General features: G+C 43.3%; 4 protein-coding genes across 13 annotated transcripts in view; 2 read left to right on the top strand and 2 right to left on the bottom strand.

Moving 5' to 3' along the window:
• nyap2a (neuronal tyrosine-phosphorylated phosphoinositide-3-kinase adaptor 2a) overlaps positions 1-6,121 on the bottom strand; it is a 19,125-nt gene extending 13,004 nt beyond the window's left edge. Inside the window, exon 1 of the mRNA XM_076146053.1 lies at positions 5,904-6,121. The gene's annotated coding sequence lies outside the window, so the exon portion shown is untranslated. The remainder of the gene's footprint in view (positions 1-5,903) is intronic.
• Positions 1,154-6,946, top strand: atp1b3b (ATPase Na+/K+ transporting subunit beta 3b). The gene is made up of 7 exons (XM_076146054.1): positions 1,154-2,082; positions 4,217-4,345; positions 4,559-4,657; positions 5,115-5,302; positions 6,371-6,421; positions 6,538-6,624; positions 6,740-6,946. Exons 1-7 carry the CDS (start codon positions 1,782-1,784, stop codon positions 6,905-6,907), a joined length of 1,023 nt encoding a protein of 340 aa, XP_076002169.1. The 5' UTR covers positions 1,154-1,781; the 3' UTR covers positions 6,908-6,946.
• Positions 6,739-18,257, bottom strand: aasdhppt (aminoadipate-semialdehyde dehydrogenase-phosphopantetheinyl transferase). Of its 10 annotated transcripts, none has more exons than XR_012961496.1 (11): positions 17,787-18,257; positions 17,306-17,419; positions 17,066-17,195; positions 16,363-16,484; positions 15,935-16,096; positions 15,555-15,623; positions 14,794-15,455; positions 12,930-13,629; positions 11,887-12,400; positions 9,358-11,348; positions 8,903-9,204 (listed from the first exon to the last, which is right to left on the bottom strand). XR_012961496.1 is itself a non-coding variant. In XM_076146051.1 (7 exons), the coding sequence occupies exons 1-7, from the start codon at positions 17,928-17,930 to the stop codon at positions 15,288-15,290; spliced, it is 909 nt and encodes a 302-aa protein (XP_076002166.1). In that variant the 5' UTR covers positions 17,931-18,257; the 3' UTR covers positions 14,376-15,287. The 10 variants fall into 10 exon arrangements, 1 of the variants encoding a protein (XP_076002166.1); XR_012961497.1 differs by lacking the exon at positions 8,903-9,204 and having other exon boundaries at positions 9,236-11,348; positions 11,887-12,064; positions 12,226-12,400; XR_012961495.1 differs by lacking the exon at positions 8,903-9,204 and having other exon boundaries at positions 9,238-11,348; positions 12,930-13,028; positions 13,497-13,629.
• Positions 11,127-14,321, top strand: LOC142995314 (E3 ubiquitin-protein ligase TRIM50-like). Its single transcript, XM_076146312.1, has 10 exons — positions 11,127-11,201; positions 11,239-11,354; positions 11,926-12,052; positions 12,246-12,416; positions 12,664-12,759; positions 12,870-13,100; positions 13,189-13,211; positions 13,303-13,433; positions 13,528-13,709; positions 13,881-14,321. The coding sequence occupies exons 2-10, from the start codon at positions 11,245-11,247 to the stop codon at positions 14,319-14,321; spliced, it is 1,512 nt and encodes a 503-aa protein (XP_076002427.1). The 5' UTR covers positions 11,127-11,201; positions 11,239-11,244.
• Positions 18,258-19,450: the final 1,193 nt, after the last annotated feature.

Raw genomic sequence — 19,450 nt, forward strand, 5'->3', positions numbered from 1 at the left:
TTGATGTATGACAGGAAGAAATACAGTATGTTTTTAGGTTTATGGAGGAGGAAGAAGCGCCGCAATGAGTGATGAAGAGGTGAGAACATCATTAACGAGGTGTCTGTGACATCATCCTGTAAATTCTGTATGTACCCTATGACATCATTGCAACTTCAGTCTACTTGTACTCTACCTCAGGGTCTATGTATAAAGTTCAACAACAATAGTAGGGATAACACAACCTTCCTCCCTTCTCTCTATCTTTCTCTCTCCTCTTTCCCCTCTTTCTATATAAAAAAAATCTCCAAAATATCCTACACCTGTATGCACAATGTCATGCACAATGTCTGCTTCAATAAAAACAAATTGCAAAAAAAAAAAAAAAAGCTAGGTGTGGATGTGATTGAATGTCACGATTGATCGGATGCAAATCAGTCGATGTATCCATGGACCATGACACAGCTGAGGCCAATTAGCTTCGGCTCTACTGATGGAAGCCTTGTAAACACAATTTACCCTTTTATCTGAAATATTCTGTAGTTAAATGCTGCAAACATGCTCATTACGCTCATCAATACCAACAGCGTGGCGATACAACGGAAACATTCTACAACTGAATAAAGCCAGTCAACCTTCAATTGTCTCTAGTAAATCTGTCTCACCTCCCTGCAGACAGACAGGTTTTACTGTTACTGGAGGCCAACAGCTCCACCTGGCAGCACCAAAGTCCATTGAACCTCTCTGACACCCTGCTGATGGCGTATCTATGTAGATACAGATAGCAACTGGACTTGCTTAGTCTTGAAGACATTAATTCACTCATCCAAGCGTGTCCTTCAATTCTGAGTCAGTCGTCTGTAACCTCATATTCATCCTGAGAGTCCTTGACCCCAATTTCACCAACCATTGACTCAGAACAGAAGAAGCTACCTGGATGAGGGAAGACGCATCCCCAAGACCAAATAAGTCCATCCTTTAAGGCTCGGTTTTCCCTTTTCTGTATATATAATGTTGGTCCAGTCTACCTAGTCCACTGCCTGTCTTACTGTTTTCACTACACCACTGTTTGTTTGAACACTGCAGCGTTTCTATCTGTGCCTGACGTTGCACAATCAATTATTCCTCCATTTATTCGGACTCTCTCCTGGCATTAAGGTCTGTTTCATGCCAGCATCTCTCCTCTGGTCTCCAGTCTGCCTCCATGTGTGTGACATCAGTGATTCCTCCTGTTCATTTGAACCAATGACCTGTCAGCGTTGGGATCACATGACATGCCGTAAAATCAATTGAGAGCAGCTGGTTACTGATGGTTTATCTGAATTCTGTTTGTCTTTTTCTTTCAAAATATTGTACAAACGATCACTGATTGAACCCTCGTGTGATTAAATATTAAATATGAAATGATGAAAAGAAATGAATGAGAAATGTACTGGATTTTTTAAAATATGTCTTTTCTATTCTATTCTACTCCTCACATTATATATTGGGCTGTATTTATTGAACGTAGACACTCTTCTGTATTATATAATCATATCATAGTTACTGTACAGTTAAATGCGGCCCTCTAGAAGCTCAATACTGCGCATGCGCCACGTTCTGCAGCGCTCGCTCGCGTTCTCTTTATAACGTGTCTCTCTCTCTCTCTCTCTCTCTCTGTGTAAGTGTGTGCGTACGTGTGTGTGAGCTCCGCGAATCACTGAATGCGCTCGGTCTGCGGGTCTGATTAACCCGGTTATTAGCCCTATCTGAGGTCTCCGGTGCGGCTCTGTGAAGGTCCAGCTCGGCTCCGTTCAGACAACATGTCGACCAGCCCGCAGAAGGAGGAGGAGAAGAAAGAGGAGATGAAGGAGGAGAAGGCGGAGGAGGGGAATGAGGAGATGAAGGAGGAGAAAGGGGAAGAGATGAAGGAAGAGAAGGGAGAGGAGACGAAAGAGGAGAAGGTGGTGGAAAAGGAGGAGAAGAAGGAGGAGGAGAAGGAGAAGGAGAAGGAGAAGGAGAAAGAGAAGGAGAAGGAGAAGGAGAAGGATGGAGGTTCGTGGAAGGATAGCATCTACAACCCGAGGACCGGAGAGTTCCTGGGCCGGACCGCCAGCAGCTGGGGTAAGACAGGCGGCCGGGTAGAGAGAGAGAGAGACAGACAGACAGATCCTGTGTGAGACAGAGAGGCTGATGGCGGACAGACAGACAGGCTGCAGGTCGAGAAACGGACGAGCTGGGGGTCCGCAGACCGTCAGCAGCTGGAGGCTTTAAAGACCGAACCGAACCGGGACATGAGCCAGGAGTGTGTGTGTGTGTGTGTGTGCGCGTGCGTGTGCGTGCTTGCGTGTGTGTTTGCGCACGCGTGTGTGCGTGCGTGCGTGTGTGAATATTGTATTCATTTATTATTGATTACCTCCCCCAATGGGCTTTTGATTTCTATATTATACTATACTGGTCTATACTATACTATACTATACTATACCATACTGTGCTATAATGTGCTATTATTATTTCCAGCAGAATGTGTGTGAACAATTTCATAATCATCTTACAATTACAGTTAATTTCCAATATTTGTTCACTATAGAATTTTCTTATGTAATCTTCTTATGACATTAATTTAAATATTTACATTGACATTTACATAGTAAAAGATTGAACACCTTATTATTTCCAGGGATATGAGCTATTGTATTGTAATGTATTGATCGTTTGGTCAACCCCATAGCAACAACCTAATGACATCTCACTCACCACCCAGAGCAGAGAATCCCATCAGTCATTCCCCACAAGTGCATAAACAACACAGCATGGCTTTATCAACACCTTAGTAACAACCATCTAACACCCTATCAACCAACCAAGCCTCCATGTCATGACCTCTGACCTGTGAACCACCAGTATAATGACAGGGATCGAACTAAATTATTTAAGCTGAGAGAAGAAAAAAAACGTTCAACTCCCTAAATATTTAAATACTAAATCATATTTACTTAGAAACACTTTTCTGAATTGTATTCTCTGGTCCAATTTCAGCCATTTTTGACATTTCATTTCAATTTTCCATTTTATCAATGCTGCTAATGTGCAATTTGCTGACAAAATCTTGTGGACTAGGCACCTTTGATTGATTTGCGATAGCTAGAATAGGAATTATGGCCAAATTTAGAGACGTATTATCTCTGAGTGATTATTGCCAGTAGGTGGCGGTACAACAGCAGAAGGAAGGCCCATGTTTACTCAGTGGTCATGTATGACTCACAGCAAATGTTACACATATGATTGTTTATAAAAAAAATCTAATATTGGGATAAATGGTCGTGTTCCCAGACAGATTCAGGTTAGCTAGATTCTCCACAGACCATGGACACCATCAGCCAATCAGCACCTTCCTCTGTTACTATGTAGATTTAATGCAGAGTAAATATTTCAAACATGTCCAATGCAAATATCCAAAGTCAAGAGGACCTCTGAAGGACAACCAGTCTCTTTCTCTCTCATCTTCATCATCCTTTTACTAATTCTCCTCTGTCTTTATTCATCTCCCCCTCTGTTCTTCATTATTATCAATCCTTTTTATTTTATTTTATCATTTTATTTTGCATTTTAGGCAGTCCAGGACGGGGGTGTGTGAATGCGGGGTTGTGTGGGGTTTCTGGGTGGGATGTCCCCTCTCTCTCTCTCTCTCTCTCTCTCTCTCTCTCTCTCTCACAACCTATGATGCGATTTGCACTGGCCTGCTTTGCTGTTTGACATCATCCTGTAAGTTCTGTATGGACCCTATGACATGATTGCAAATCCAATCTACTTGTACTCTACCTCAGGGTCTATGTATAAAGTTCAACAACAATGGTAGTGATAATACAGCCTTCCTTCCTTCTCTCTATCTCTCTCTCTCCTCTTTCCCCTCTTTCTATATAAAAAATGATCTCCATTATTATCAATCATCTGGTTATTTCTTTTACCACATTTTCTAAGGCTGATGAAGATTGTTCCGCTATAAAATGTTTTCATTGTTCTGCCACCTCCTGCTGGACACTTGTTACCTGCACAATGAACTGAAATGATGACAGGCTTTGTTTATTAACTATTAATTAACAATCGATCTTAATAGGTTTTCATTTCTCTGCCCGTCTCTCTCTCTCTGCCTGTCTCTCCCACTGCTTGTTGCTTTCTCTCTACCTGTCACCCATTACTCCCCCGCCCCTCTCTGCCGTTTCCTCCATTCCTTTCTCTCTCTCTTTCTCTCCTGCAGGTCTCATCCTCCTCTTCTACCTGGTGTTTTATGGATTCTTGGCTGGGATGTTTACTCTCACCATGTGGGTGATGTTGCAGACTCTGGACGATAACGTGCCAACTTATCGTGACCGAGTGCCCAGTCCAGGTGAGATGGCAGCTGGATTAAAAGAGAGGGACATGCATTTTGTAATTTAATTAATTAATCTAATCAAATTGTATTTGATTGTTTTGATTTCAAGATAGAATTAAAAGGAATTCAAATGTCCTGTCCTTATGCCTCATGTCCTTATCTGCTGTCTGACTGTAATTCATTCAATACTAATACTAATATTGTGAGTGTGAATATGTTGGGTTGCAGGTCTGGTGATCCGACCTCATGCTGTTGAAATCTCCTTCAATCGCAGCGACCCTGCTAAGTACCTACAGTACATCCAGCACATGGACAAGTTCCTGCACCGTGAGTCACTCCCCCCCCCCCTCTCCCTTTAACCAAAATGTCAACCTCAATTAACCTCAATTGCCTTTTTCTTTTCTTTTTTTCATCAATTGCCTTTTTAATAAAAAGTACTTCTCTACAGGACTTCACTACAGTTCTACGCTGTTAAAATGAAAATGTATGCGTCTACTTTTCTGTAAATGCATAATTGGTACCATAGCCGACAGACATGCTTTGTCTTCACCTCTGTGATTAACCAATAACGTCTGAGTCCTCTACTAGAGTACATAACCTTGTAATTTTTAACACACTGGGTAAACCAGAGTTTCTAGGTGGTGTCAGAACTGGAAAAGTCATTGAGATGAAAAGAGAAACATGTTCCATCTCACTATTCAAATTGTAGCAATGACTTCATGCAGAGAGATAAACATTTGTGATATTAATAGCGATGATTAAAATCCTGTGTGTCTGTCTGCAGCATATAACGACAGCATCCAGGAGAGCAATGACTTGTGCCTGGTGGGCGAGTACACAGAGCAGGACAAAGAGAAACAGAAGAAGGTTTGCCAGTTCAAACGCAGTCTGCTGCGACAGTGCTCAGGCCTGTCTGACACCAGCTTTGGATACGCAGAGGGGAAACCCTGCATCATCATCAAGATGAACCGGGTCAGTATGGGCACTGACAGCCCTGCTACACTCCTGTAACACAATGAAAGTCCTGAAACACCACTGCACAAAAATGTAGGATTCTAGAAATACACATTGTATACTTTTAGTAAGCTCTGTGTGGTAAAAGATGAAAGGGTATAATGAAATCTTAGAAAATGAAGCCCTCAGTTAAAATGATTGTAGTTTGACTATTTGTGGAACTTTCCGGGCAAAAATGGGGGACCAATCCTACAATCTTCACGAAAGCGTAACCACACAAATTACAGCATTGATTATGGTTTACACAAAGAACTAAATAGTATGCAGGAGAACACAAGAGCCTAATGTTGCAAAATAGGGTTTTCCAGATATAATCACTCCCGGAATGTGGGTCTGGACCAGACCACTTGGTTCCTACTTGGGCCCGACCAAGTCAGCTCAGGTCCAAATTATATTCAGTCTGATGATGCTATTGCCTTGTGTCTGTTTCTCAATTAGTCTTACTGTGTACATACCAGTATGTGTATCATTATCACCAAGGGAGGAAATGTGCTTTTAGAGGTGAGACAGCGTGGGAGCATGAGGTAAAGCTCAGGTGTTCCTCACCGGCATTACTCACAAGTTGACAGGAAAGCTGCTCATTAGCAGGTGCTGCTGCCAGTGTTGATGTTCTCTGTAGTTGGGTCTCTCCGGATCAGCTGCATTTTGAATCCCGTCTAATTATTCTCAGGTCTATTTCAGGTCAGGTCCAACAGGACCCAGGTTGGGTTAATTAATGTATCCATTAATTTACGTCAGATTTCCACCAGCTGTTTCAAGTCTCATCCAAAGCTGTGGAGACCTGAGAGACAAGGAGAGCATATAAAGCAAACACAGTTTAATCTCTGATCGTCCAACAGCAAGAACAAATCTGGTGTATAGTCCATCTGAATGAATCTCTGTCCCCTCTGCCCAAACACATAATGGATTAATCCAATTCTTTGCCCTTTTTACTCGTCTCCGGTTACTATTGTGCACAGAGATGGACGTTAATTTGATCATACTGACAGTGAATATGACTTTCTGTCTGTCTGACTGTCCGTATAGGTCATTAGACTGAAACCATGGGGAGATCCTTATATCAATTGCACCGCTAAGGTAACATACACATGCACAAACAGGAGTATGAGCTCAGATACACATTGTGTTTTGTTTTTGCACTTTGTAATCTCCTGTTCTCCGTCCTGTCTCTCTCTCTTTAATGTCTCTGGCAGAGAGACAGTCCATTACAGATGCAGTATTTCCCAGTGGAGGGTCGTTTGGACAAGATGTATTTTCCTTATTATGGCAAGAATGCCCATGTGAGTAATTCATTCCTCCTTAGCTGGTAGCAGTCAAACAGTTGTTAATGCTGCTGATAATTGCAGATAACAAGACCTTCAAACAATGAATACTTGCCTGTCTGTTTCTCTGCAGCCAAACTATGTGCAGCCCCTGGTGGCGGTGAAGTTGCTGCTAACGAAGGATGACTTCAACGTGGAGCAGACGGTGGAGTGTAAAGTTGAGGGTTCAGACCTGAAAAACAATGACGAGCGGGACAAGTATCTGGGTCGTGTTACCTTCCGGGTCAAAGTGACTGAATAAGTTTACCTGCTGTTTTCTATTGATATCATGAACTGGGTTTACACTGGCTATAAAGCTCCAGTTCAGAACTATCTCTTGTTAAGATTTTATCTAATTCTGGACTCTAATTTAAATCATAGTGAATCTGAATGATCCTGATCAGATTAATCATCTAGTTCTGAACTTCTATCTTTATAGCCACTTTCCTGATTCTGGGTCAGTCCTTCTCCTGCTGCTGGCTCAGTCCTGACCCAAAGTCAGTACTGATCCTGAATCTTCTTTCGTCCTGATCCTGGGTCAATCCTGATTTGAATTCTGATTCAGTCATGATCCTGGGTCAGTACCAATCCTGATTCCAATTCAGTCCTGATCCTATCTCAGTTCAGATGTTAATTCCTGGTCAGCCCTGATGCCGATCCTGCATACACCCTCAGTCCAAGTCTTTCCTGGTTCTAAGTCAGTTTTGGTCCTTTCTCTGTCGTTATCCTTTCTCCTACCAAACTAATTTTCTCTGGAACTCCTCACAACCGTCAAAGAGGCCAACGCGCACCTCAAAGTTACAAAACTTCTTTCTGCTATACTTTGAGTGTGCATAACCCCTATATCATAATGAAGCAAACACTGCCTGTGTGGTATAGGAAAGTGGTTAGTTAGCCTCGGTCAGTCTTAGGCTTAGCATAGCTTGGCTTACCTCAGCCTTAGCTGGCCACAGTTTACCAGTGTAAGTGTAGCCTTGTGGATGGGTCTCAGCATTTACTTGTCAGGGTCTCCTCACCATCACATCACTCTTGATTACTCCTCTCTACATTAATCCTGCCATCGTCACTATTTTCTCAAAAATCTTGAAGCTCGCAGTGTCCAGAAGTCTGATCTCCTGTTCTGCCATGTGGTTTCTGTCCTTGCCAATCGTCCACGGGGAAAATGGGAAGATGACCAAGTGCCCATTTGTAGACATTAGACTGGACTCTTCTCTGGCCTGCATCATGTTCTCTGATTTCAAACTGACCACATCTTTGTGGATTTGAGATCCTCTTACTGGATGAGGACCCGTCATTGTATCTGTATCTTCCTGTATTGTTTCAGCTTGATTTCTCTCTGTAATTCACCTTCTTACCCACCTATGGCTTCACTTGCACACCTGGCCATGGAATTGACATATCTGAGGATTTCCTGCCATTTTTTCAAGGTTTTTACAGTGTTTTTTCTGGTCTTTTTAGGGAACCTTTGGGCTACGTTTACATTCACACGGTAGCCCAGCCTTGGTCAGTCGTATGCCCAAGACACTAGACTCAACCAAGATGTTTACATGAGTAACAGTGTTCTTAAGCAGTCCATTGATAACCCCGTCTACATGTAGATTAATCAGGCATTTCAGTCTAAGTCAACACACGGCTCCCTCGTGCATGTAGCAGCCCCTTAAACGGTCAAACCCCTCGGCCTGCATTCTTGCCAAAATGTAACAAAAATGGTCTGCGTTTAGGTGTTTGCGACCCTCTTAATAGTTTGTGATCTCCATCTCTTCTAAGATCATTATCACAAGGGCGGTTTCCTCCTCCCTCCTCAAAGCTGCCATCTCTCTCGAGGTCACTCATGTCCCACAAGCTGGCTGCTACAGCATTGGCTAACTGCTAGCGACCTCACTAGCTAGCTAAAAGTATCATTTCATACAATAATCATGCCAAGGCCGAGGATTATGTTTATGCTGGACGGATCATCACCAAATGTATGATCAGAGGGTGTTATTAAATATTGTGAATGGAGGTGCGTTTACATATCAATTTGCACCTGATGGATATTGACCTGGACCACCTCTATTAGGCAAACTAAACTTAAACTGGTTTAGATCTTAGTCAGACCCGGGCATGCGTTTACATGACCATGTCTAGGTGTGACTAATATAAGACCATTGTTGTGCATGTAAATGTAGCTAGTGTGTGTGAGAGATCTTGGGCTATACAAACAAACTTGACTTGACCTGAATCCTGATTCTTGGTCAGTCATGATACCGATGCCGCAAGTCCTGATCCTCAGTCTTTCTTAATCCTGCTTCAGTCCTGATTCTGATCATCAGTCAGCACCCCTCCTTTTTCCTGACCATCAGTCAGTATGGGTCATGCGACAGTCTTGAGCGGGTCATTCCTGATCCTGATCTCGTTTCAGTTGTAATACTGATCCCAAGTTGGTCCTGATCCTGATTGTGGTCATTGCTGATCCTTGTTGTTCTTAACCCTGACGTGAAAGTCTTTCTTGTCCTTATCTGCTCCTGCGGACGTGAATCCATCTGGCCATCCTGTTCAGATCATTAGACCACATCAGGTCTGTCATGATGTAAACACCAGAAAGCATGTGACACAGTTGCACAATGTTATTTATTCATTTATATATCTATACAGTATATATATTTATTTTGTTATTTATTGTAAAAACATAATGTGAAAAATAATAGTAATAATAGTCATGTCTATGTTTACCCCAAGTGACAAACCCCCAACCCCCATCTTGGTCTGCAGGTCCTAAAAGAGCAACATCTGAGGCAGCAGCTACATTTACTGTACATGCAGAAGAGAAAGCATATTACTGTAAGAACCATGTGCAGACAAAAACAGATCATGTGTAATCTATAAACATATGTGTCATTTAAAATTCAATTTATAAACTCAGAACAAACTTAACTCCCATTTTTGAAATATTGTGTTTTCTTTGATCAAATACTTGTAAGAAACCTTATTCGGCCACGTCAACACATGAAAACCACGAAAAAACATAATCTGGTTTTTAAGGGATTTGTAATATGCAAACACAGACAGCACAAATTTGCTAAGACAGTGTGTGTGTGTACTGTCTGTAGCAGCAGTGTAGATATATTATAATGTGAATACTTAACTAGCTGAACTGATTAGTCTATTACTACAAAAGTACCCCACAAAAGTGGGTGTTATAAGTGAAATGTCTTAGTTTGTAGGGTTTTACTGTGTGTCACTGAGTGGGTGGAGCTTCTTTGATTGAGCAGTGTGGTGACCTTAGATGAAGCAGCCTGTGCTCAGGTACAGCTTCTCTTATCTCCAAAGCATTTCTTTAATCAGTGTGATGTGGTGCCTCTTAGTTTTGGCTCGTTTTAAAATTGTGTGTTAGAATCTCACTGCACAGTCTACAATATGGCTGATCTTTCTACAGAACGCTGGTATATTGTAAGGACTGTTCACTCTTCTCCGTCTAAAATGAATGAAGCCATTTTGCCATAGCAGCAATAGTAAGTTAGCCAGTTTAACAGATGTTCACAGCTAGACATTTTGCTAAGTCAGTAGATAACATTTACATTTAACATGTTGTTGTTGGGCAGCGATGCTGTGCATGTACACCACCAGAGGGCACTGTAGATGTGTTCAATTGTCCAACGTCTCTTGCTCTGAATAAACACATGCTTCACTTTAAAGTGTATACATTCTTCTGCTTCAAATTCTTTGGATGATGTGTGTTTGTGACTGAGCTCATTAGAACAACACACTACAACACAACACACTAATACAAAGGAACAACACATCTACAGTATATACAACTATATTAGTGTATTGTAAACTGCGTACTGTTAAATATCTGTAGCTGATATTGTGTGAATATGATCTAATAATTAGATAATTAAATAAAAAGATATGAAATTCCAATTTGAAAGCATACATTTTCATTTATGTCCTGGGACATTTGTACAATTTATATCACATATCTTGACTGTATATTATTTAGCATGATAATAACGCCATAATGTACTTTGAATAGAGTTAGTCAGGCACGTGAGCTTAATAAATAGTGACAGCTAAGGAAAAATAACTCCTGAAATTGTAGTTTCAGTGTTTTGTTGCAGTTTTCTTGAATTAACATGGCGTTCAGGTTACTGTAAAGGGTTGAGTAAAGTTCACATGTGAAGGTGACCTTCTCAGCCCCTTTTATCACTCATTGCAGATTAAAAGCCCCATATCAAAAACCTGCAGCAGCTACACAAACATGCTGCTCAAAGTGACCCAGTTGGTTTCTCCCATGACTCATAGTTTCCAGTAAAACAACAAGAATCACTTGTATAATGATATGTGTGTCGGTCACACGGTGCAGGATAATCGTAGAAAACACAAGGTTCTATCAGCTCCTGGCTCCGCCCCACTCTGCCTCTGTCCAATCATGTATGAAAATAACACAGTTGATGTACTCAGCTACTAGAATACTAGCACAGGAAGTCCCACTGCTACTTTTACTACTACTACTACTACTACTGCTGCTGCTGCTGCTGCTGCTGCTTCAAGTACTTCTGCCACAGCTGCAGGTTGTTGGGTTTCAGTGTATGTGCCTGAGTTGTGGAACAGTGGAACATGGAGCGTCGGGGGAGTTTACAGTCTCTGGAAGACCAGCTCAGGTGTCCAGTCTGCCTGGACGTCTACAGTGAACCTCTGATGTTACAGTGTGGACACTCCTACTGCAGGTTTGGATACATGGAAGCACAGATGGATGGATGGATGGATGGATGATTGAGTGCACAGGTATGTTTTAGGTAACTGACAGATGAAGTGTCATACGCAGATCTACATCTCTAAGGATACACAGTCGCTCTCAGCTGAATGTATTCTGGCTTTCTAAACAGGCTGAATTCTCATGTTTGGTCCAGGAGCTTTAAAGTCGCAGATGTTAAATTTGAACCTGATTTGGTTTTGAATCACAGCTAGTTTAGAGGATTATAGATGTCTGTAAGTATGTAAACTGTTATTCAGCAGAAATGTTCTTGGCTATGGTCTACAGTGCCTTTTTTATGTGGAGGACGCTGTAAATTCATTATGAAAAAATGCAGAAAGGGAAAGAATTGGCCTTTAAATGTTCTATGGAGCCTCATCTCACTTCATGTGATCCTTGACTACCAGACTCCAAGGTTGACAAACACTTTTCCTTACAATGTTTCCATATGATTGGCTCACACACACACACACACACACACACACACACACACTGTTTGTGTTTACCTTTGGGGGGTTGTGATGTTGTGTCCCATGTTGTCCCAGGTGCTGTGTGCGGTCCATGACCATGGACCTGCTGGGTCAGCTGCAGTGTCCTGTGTGTCGCTGTGAGGTGGACGGAGACAGTCCTCCTCCCAACGTCACTCTGGCTAGAATCATCGAGGCGATACAGGTTTGGCTAAAGCTAATCAGGCAGGATAAGATAAGATAAGGATTTTAGTTGAAGGGTACAATGCAAAAAATACACAGAGAATGTATTGCCAATAAAACAAAATCTAATTATTCAAAAGCCACTTTATCTTGTGCTCCAATGTTAAATGAATTGCATTTTAAATTCATATTGACGGGTGCTTTGGTCCTGGCAGGATGTGAGTGTTGCAGGGACGTCACAGCTAGAATCTTGTCCTCAGCACCACAATCCTCTCAGCCTCTACTGCGAGGACGAGCGGACAGTCATCTGCGGCCTGTGTGGGAGCATCGGGGCTCACCGCGGACACAAGATCACGCCCGTCAGCGCCGTCTACAGCCGCATGAAGGTACACAAAAATAATAAGCACAAAATAAGATCACACACACCAGCTCCATTATCAGGCAACTTAAACATCAGCAACAAAGACAAAGCCTTGAGACAAAAACATATAATCGTCTTTGTTCTCCTCTGAGAACTAAACTGCACAAGAAAAATGAGGAATAAATTTAAGATTAACTTTATCAACTGTTACAAAAATCTGAATTATTCTCTGTAGCAGGACTCTCCTTCATGTCTTCTGTCTTGTCTCTCAGGAGGACATTTCCTGTCTGATGACCGAGTTCCAAAACCAAAAGCTGAAACTGGAGGAGCAGATATGTAAAATGGCTTACAACAAATCCAGGATCACAGTAGGTCTCCTCTGCTTTACAGAATAATCTTATTACTGTTGGAGAAATTCCACTAAATAAATCCAGAGTCTCTTCACTCACTCAATGCTCGCTGCTCTCTGTCCAATCAGAATGAGTCGGACGTGCTGAAGTGGGTGGTGCGTAAGGAGTTTGGTGAGCTGCGGCGTTACCTGGAGGTGGAGGAGGCCGGGTTCATGCAGCAGGTGGAGACTTCAGCCGCCGGCCTCATCGCGTCCCTCCAGTGCCAGACGGATCAAATGAACCACAACCTGAGCAGGATGCAGGAGGCTCAGAACACACTGCAGAACCTCAGCAATGACGGACACATGGACTTCATCATGGTATGTGGACTGCGTCGGTCTTGTTTGTTCAATAAATATGAAGCTATTGTCATTGTAATCAATAATCTGTCTTTCTTTCTCTTTACAGAAGTACGGCTCCATCGCCCCAAGGTATCATCACGTTTACGTCCTCAGCCACCTCGTGCTTTAGTAATTCCACATTCTCACTGATATTCACACTGCTCCCCTGTCACCCCACCAGGTTCAGGGAGAGCCAGGAGCTCCAGCAGAAGGAGGAGAAGATATTCAGCTCCCTGAATTTCAAACCTGGGTTCAACCACAATGACATCAAACTGACCGTGTGGAAGAGACTCCATCGCAAAGTCCTGCCCGGTACACCTGTCTGAATGAATGATTTAGCATAGTTCAGACACAATTCTGCTGTGTTTTAGTCACCTGATGTGGTAGTTTCTTCTGTCTGCTTAAGCTCTCGAGCCGCTGAAACTGGATCCTCAGACGTCTCACCCCATGCTGGAGCTTCATCACGGGGACACGGTGGCGGTATGTGGGGCGTTGCTCCGGAGAGTTCCTGACAATACGGAGAGGTTCAGCTACAGCTACTGCGTCCTGGCCAACAGAGGCTTCTCCTCTGGGAAACACTACTGGGAGGTAAACACTTGTAGCGAAGAGTCGTACACATGATGAAATTCATTCGGGGCAAATCTTGCAAACCCAAATAGGACAATAGACCTTTATTTAACCAAATCTACGCCAAAAACGACTTAAATATACAATTTCTCCTTCTCGTTATTCATAAGTGTCTTGTTTCTGCTTTTCCAGGTGCATGTAGGTGATAAACCAAAATGGCGCCTGGGTCTGATCAAAGGAACCACCAATCGCAAAGCAAAGCTGGTCAAGAACCCAGAGAGTGGCGTGTGGCTGATTGGACGCAAGGACGGGGTCTACGAGGCCTTCAGCTCCCCCAGGGTGGTCCTTCCAGTCTGCTCGCCACCGCGACGGGTGGGAATCTTCCTGGATTATGAAGGCGGAGCTCTGACCTTCTATAACATTGACAGCCCTGATGAACTGGGGCTCATTTATAGCTTCAGGCTGGAGCTGCAGGGGAAAGTCTTCCCCTTGCTGGACATCTGCTGGCATGACAGAGGGGGCAACAAACAACCCCTGGCCTTGGTCTTGCCCCACAAAGACCACCTGCTCCCCCTCCCCCAACATCCCAGAGAAAACCCACTCCCACTCTCGCAGGCCGAGGGGATGAAGTGAGAGAAACATGATCTCTGCATGTTTCTCTCACAGTAGCTCTTTTTTACGTGGCAGTTTAGTATCACCCAGTCTGACTCCCTCTTATGCAAATTTCTAATATTCCCTGATAGGATTCAAAATTCGTAACCCGTGTTCACTATCAGCCAATCAAATTAAACATTTTGCAGCGTTAGAGTACATCTCAGCGGTGGAAGAGGGGCTGATGTCTCCAATGTAAATGCGCAATCTTCATATGTAATAATGTCAAAACAAAAGAAGTCAGTCAGTTGTGCAGTGAACTTTACAGGGTGGGATTAAGAAATTGAATAGTTCTGTAAAAATCTTGTTCTGTCTTTTCATCAGAATCTCTTGTCTTTGTCAAACTGTGTGTAAAAGTGTGTATTTGTCACTGTAACACACACACACTCCAACTCACCTTCCTGATAAACATTATCTGACTTGTCTTCCTCTCTACATCACTGTCATTCCTCACCTGTCCATCAGGCGTCACCCACGAGTTTCCTGTTTGGAACCACTCATTAGTTCCTAATTCCCAAACACACCCAGTAAGATGTGGGATGAGTTATTGAGCTAATATCTTTGGGGAATATTTGCATTTCCTGGGAGAAGTTCTGTTTTTTCCCCAACAGCAGGTTCATGCAGCCATGAGAGAATCTGCATTCATCTGAGAAAATAAAACTCAGAGAGAATACACAATGAGATCCGCTGCATCATTCATTTAACTCATATTACTTTGTCAATTATTCATCAGCCATAAATATTATGAAATATACATTTATAATTTATAATTTGATCTCTTAGCGGAGGACTCAGCGACCACAAGTGCTTATAGAAACAAAACACATCCGCACATTGCATAATCTATACAGTTTTCACAGGTACATAACCTGAATGTGTGTGTGTGTTAGAGTCACTGTGTGTGCATTTCCATTTCCTTCCTTCTGCCAGTGTGAGACAGTTCGGCAGTTATGTGGATGATTGTGTGTCTCTCTGTCTCTTTGGAGCTTCAGCCTTCGTCTCAAAGCTCTCCCAGTAGGCGGGCTCTTCCTCTGTCAGCGGTGTGGCCGAAGTGATGAGGTCACCGAACGACAGCAGTGTAAATGTGGTGGGAGGGGGCTGAGACGGTGGAGGAGCCTGTGACAGAGACACACAAGCGTTAATGACACAGATAGAACATCATGTTTAAGGGATAAAAGTTCAGTGGCAAAATTCTTTGATGTTAAATGTTTTCACCCCATTGCAAGTGTTGCCTGCTGGTCCGAGTGCGACAACAACGTGATGCTCTGTGTCCAGCAAGCTCTCCTGTAGAAACACACACACACACACTATTACAGCTCAATAGTGTCTCTTTCCACTTCCTGAATAATGTGTTCTTACTGCGGCACTTCATCAGAAAACACTGCACAACGCTGCTACAAACAGGTTGTGATCAAATGAGGGCAAAGTGAAGAAGATGTGACGATGTTGTGTCCCTAAATAAACCTTTCTGAGGCACCGAACGAACGAATGAAGCACGACGGCTGAATGCGTCTTCTGTCTCTTTCCAAACTGTCAGTTAGTTATGTAATTAGACACCTTGTGATACTCATTCCTCACACCTCACAGTGACTCACTTCAAATGTCCACTCCTCCTCCTCTTCTTCATCCAGATACATCTTGGTCTGGCGTAGCGGCTGGCCCAGTGCGAGGCGTTGGGGCGGCAGGTGAAACTCCACTCTCTGGAGGTTGAAGCCCAGCCCAGTGCCGATGGCTTTGATGAAGCTCTCCTTCAAGGCCTGGCAGAGTGGAAGGAAACCTGATCAGCTCGGTGCACTGAGCACACAAAGATAAGGATGATGATTGATCTCTTAAAATATGGATGTATGTGTGACAAAGTAGAAATGGAGAGTGTGTGTGTGTGTGTGTGTGTGTGTGTGTGTGTGTGTGTGTGTGTGTGTGTGTGTGTGTGTCTGTGTGTGTGTCTGAGGCGCGCACTAGCTGAGCGTTGCTGCTCCGTTGTGATGCAGTGTGACAAAACGAGCAGTATGGTTGCCGTGGTTACCCAGTGGCGGTAGAACGAGGCAAGCTGCTGTGGTTCAGAGCCGGCCGACCGAATGGTGCTCCACTCGTATTCCGTAAACTGCCGAGTCATGATGCGGAAATATTCAGGCACAGAGGTGCTACCTGGAGAGAGAGAGAGAGAGGAGGAGGAGGAGGAGGAAGGAGGGGTGAAAAGTGGGGCGAGCAAGGGCAGAAGAGAGAGGGGGGAGGGAGTAAAGAAGGGAAAGGGGAGACGGAGATGAAAGGACAGCAGAATGAGAGTAGGGGTGGCGAGAGTTTCAGGGCCATGTGGTTAAATCATGAATATAAAGAGACAGTAAGGATATCAAACTCTTTATATACAAACAAACCTGATTAGAACTAATTTAGTTATAACATAACTTAACAGTATTGTCTCTAATACCTCATTTACACACACAACCTCAACAGATATAAAAACCTCAGACTTCTACATATATTAGACAAGAGTGACCCCTGGTGGCCCAGATTGGAAGTTCTGCTCCTTTCTCTTTTTTCCTCTAAAAGTTGACTTGACTCTTGTCGCATTTCTCATTTGCAATTATTCAGTCCTCCATCTTGTTCCTCAAACAACCTTTCTATATGTACCTTACAATTTCATAGGAACATTCCAGTTTCTGGTTTACATGTAAATACTTAACACATAAATAGTAGTCCATGTTAAGCTGTTAAACCTCTGTGTTTACCTGGCATAGTGTTCTTCATGATATCCACACCCACCTGCACCCCCTGCTCTGCAGCAAGCACGGCATAGTCGCCCTGGTGAGAGAGGTTGAAACTCCATTCTGACTGAACAACGCTGGAATCTGGACTGACCTGCAGAAGGACATCAGGATGGAAGCTTCGGTCAATTCAAGCACAATCAGTCCAATCTCACCATGTCGCAACCTGCTGGACTGGAACGACAAAGGAATTCAGAAACTAACCTGCAGCGGCTCAGCCAGGTACGGCTTCCCTCTGGGAGAGCGGCCCAGTCGGATCTGAGACCACGGAACCCCCATCGTCTCACAAACAAACCTCCTGAGCAACAACCTTCCTGCCTGAGAACAAGAGAGAAAGAGAGAGAACCTTCACCTATGATAACTTCAGCAGCTCTAGTTATTACAAATATGTTCCATAAACATGATGAGATGATGTCAATTTCAAGGATATCTGGGTTTTGAATGTTAAAACACGTTCTGTTTGATATTTGGTGTGAATGGTACAATGGTATAAACCTAAAGTCTACTACACTACATCATAATGTAGTGTAGCGCCTGAACATCAGTCCTAGATTGAATGAATTGAATATCTAATTATAAAATATATTGCTTCCCATTTTGTCAGATAGTTATTTACTTCCATGACTCTAGTTCAGGACAGTTAATAACACGTGTTGTGTATGTTTGTGTTGACATGTTGGCTCACCATGGCTGCCTTGGCATCCTTAGCGAACACAAACTGTCCTATTCTGTCTTTCTCCTCCGGCTGGATGCAGCGAGCAGCGTGCAGCCATTCATGCCTGGTTGGTGTCCACGACGCACAGCGGAAAGCCCAGCGGACAGAGCCCATGTCCTCAGCTCCGTCCTCCGGGGCTCACATACGGACCGGACCCGAAGTACCGGTGAGCTAGCGTTAGCAACGAGCCCCGGGAAGCGTGCTAACACATGAAAGACGTGTAGGGTTTGCTTACATGAAGTGCGGAAGGTTTGTATCTTTAACCTTTCAGAAAAGAGCCGGGAAAGTGTGTTAAAAACTAAAAACAAGTACAAAAACAGTACAGAGTGCAAAGGTAGAGGAGACACCGTGTTTACGTCGCACACATGCCGGCAGAGTCTGTCGTGGTGGGCGTCATGAAAGAAGAACCAATAGGAGAGAGAGATTTGAACGCGTTTGGCGTTTCCCACCCGTAATTCGACATCACGTCCAGTAGTCCGGAAGTCTTCGGGTCTGTAGTTTTTCAATTCTGTCGAGCGTCATACTGTGTAGAAGGAGACAGCGCCCTCAAGTGGAGAAAATGAGAATACTGCTTGATTGTGACCCCTGAGCTACACTGAACATGTTGGTCTAGACCAGGGGTCTCCAACCTTTATGCCCCGGAGAGCTACTTTGACAAAATAAAAGTGTCCGAGAGCTACTCGTGTTTTATATTATTCGTAACATTTATCTACATGGCCGATTCTCCACCCAAACCAGCTGAATAAGCGTCTTTTGTGTAAACATTTACAAAATGTTGATATCCAACACTCAACACTCACATTTTGTATCAAAATGCACTTCAATTCAGCAACATAAGCTTGTTATTTTTTTATACATTTTCAGTGTCAAGCTCACACTAATAAATTCACATCACATTACTCTCAATGATTAATATGATGTGTTAATATTAATAAAAACAATGTTACTTATTTTACTATTTAACTAATACTACACCTTTCCCATTCTCATCTTATCTCTGTCCACATATCACTGTCACAATTTCCCTTCACATTCCCTGTAATTCAGGGAATAACATGTAGTTCCCATATCATCTGTACTTCACATGCATTCAGTCTGTTCTGATGTTAGTTAGATGACAGAGAGTGTGGTACTATTTTCATAATTAAAATAGTTTTGGAATGTCCTTGCAGTGAAGCACGTTCTTTGTCATACAGTTTCCTGTTTGGAAGAACACACACTGGATTGAGAGCCTGGGTGGAGCTTATTTTTTCTTCCAACTGAACTGTTGGAAGCACAGTTCTCATGTCTGTGAAGGTTTTTTGTGGACCCTGCTCGACATGACAGCTTACTTCTGCAAATTCTGCGTTCGGCCTTTGTGTTGTCACAATTGTTAAAATGCATCCAAATGCTGCCTTTCCCCCCAGCTCATCTTTTCGCGCACTGCAGTCCGAGACCATTCTGTCTTAAGTATTACAACAGCTCTCGGACGGTAGCCGGCTCCCATCGTTCACCTTAAAGAGCTAATAGAGATGATATGGGAACTACGGGGAATTCTTCGAGCCGGTGCGTTCGCTAACGACACATGACGCCCTGCTGGCAGCTGTGAGGTCCCATGAAAAGTTGCCGTGGACTTTAGTGAAGTGGCGCTCCAC

This window comes from Genypterus blacodes, unplaced genomic scaffold (assembly GCF_046128005.1).
Source record: "Genypterus blacodes isolate CSIRO-AG114 ecotype Tasmania unplaced genomic scaffold, CSIRO-AGI_Gbla_v1 ptg000032l_1, whole genome shotgun sequence".
NCBI classification, from domain to species: Eukaryota; Metazoa; Chordata; class Actinopteri; order Ophidiiformes; family Ophidiidae; genus Genypterus; species Genypterus blacodes.

What these genes read in the sequence shown, in the direction of transcription:
- atp1b3b (XM_076146054.1), top strand. Translation starts at nt 1,782, where the DNA reads ATGTCGACCAGCCCGCAGAAGGAGGAGGAGAAGAAAGAGGAGATGAAG. An exon ending in CCGGACCGCCAGCAGCTGGG is followed by an intron (nt 2,083 to 4,216) that starts GTAAGACAGGCG and finishes TCTCTCCTGCAG; the next exon opens with GTCTCATCCTCCTCTTCTAC. An exon ending in ATATCAATTGCACCGCTAAG is followed by an intron (nt 6,422 to 6,537) that starts GTAACATACACA and finishes TGTCTCTGGCAG; the next exon opens with AGAGACAGTCCATTACAGAT.
- LOC142995314 (XM_076146312.1), top strand. Translation starts at nt 11,245, where the DNA reads ATGGAGCGTCGGGGGAGTTTACAGTCTCTGGAAGACCAGCTCAGGTGT. An exon ending in GACACATGGACTTCATCATG is followed by an intron (nt 13,101 to 13,188) that starts GTATGTGGACTG and finishes TTCTCTTTACAG; the next exon opens with AAGTACGGCTCCATCGCCCC. An exon ending in CCATCGCAAAGTCCTGCCCG is followed by an intron (nt 13,434 to 13,527) that starts GTACACCTGTCT and finishes TGTCTGCTTAAG; the next exon opens with CTCTCGAGCCGCTGAAACTG.
- aasdhppt (XM_076146051.1), bottom strand. Translation starts at nt 17,930, where the DNA reads ATGGGCTCTGTCCGCTGGGCTTTCCGCTGTGCGTCGTGGACACCAACC. An exon ending in ACCTGGCTGAGCCGCTGCAG is followed by an intron (nt 17,196 to 17,305) that starts GTTAGTTTCTGA and finishes GTCCTTCTGCAG; the next exon opens with GTCAGTCCAGATTCCAGCGT. An exon ending in CAGGCAACACTTGCAATGGG is followed by an intron (nt 15,456 to 15,554) that starts GTGAAAACATTT and finishes TCTCTGTCACAG; the next exon opens with GCTCCTCCACCGTCTCAGCC.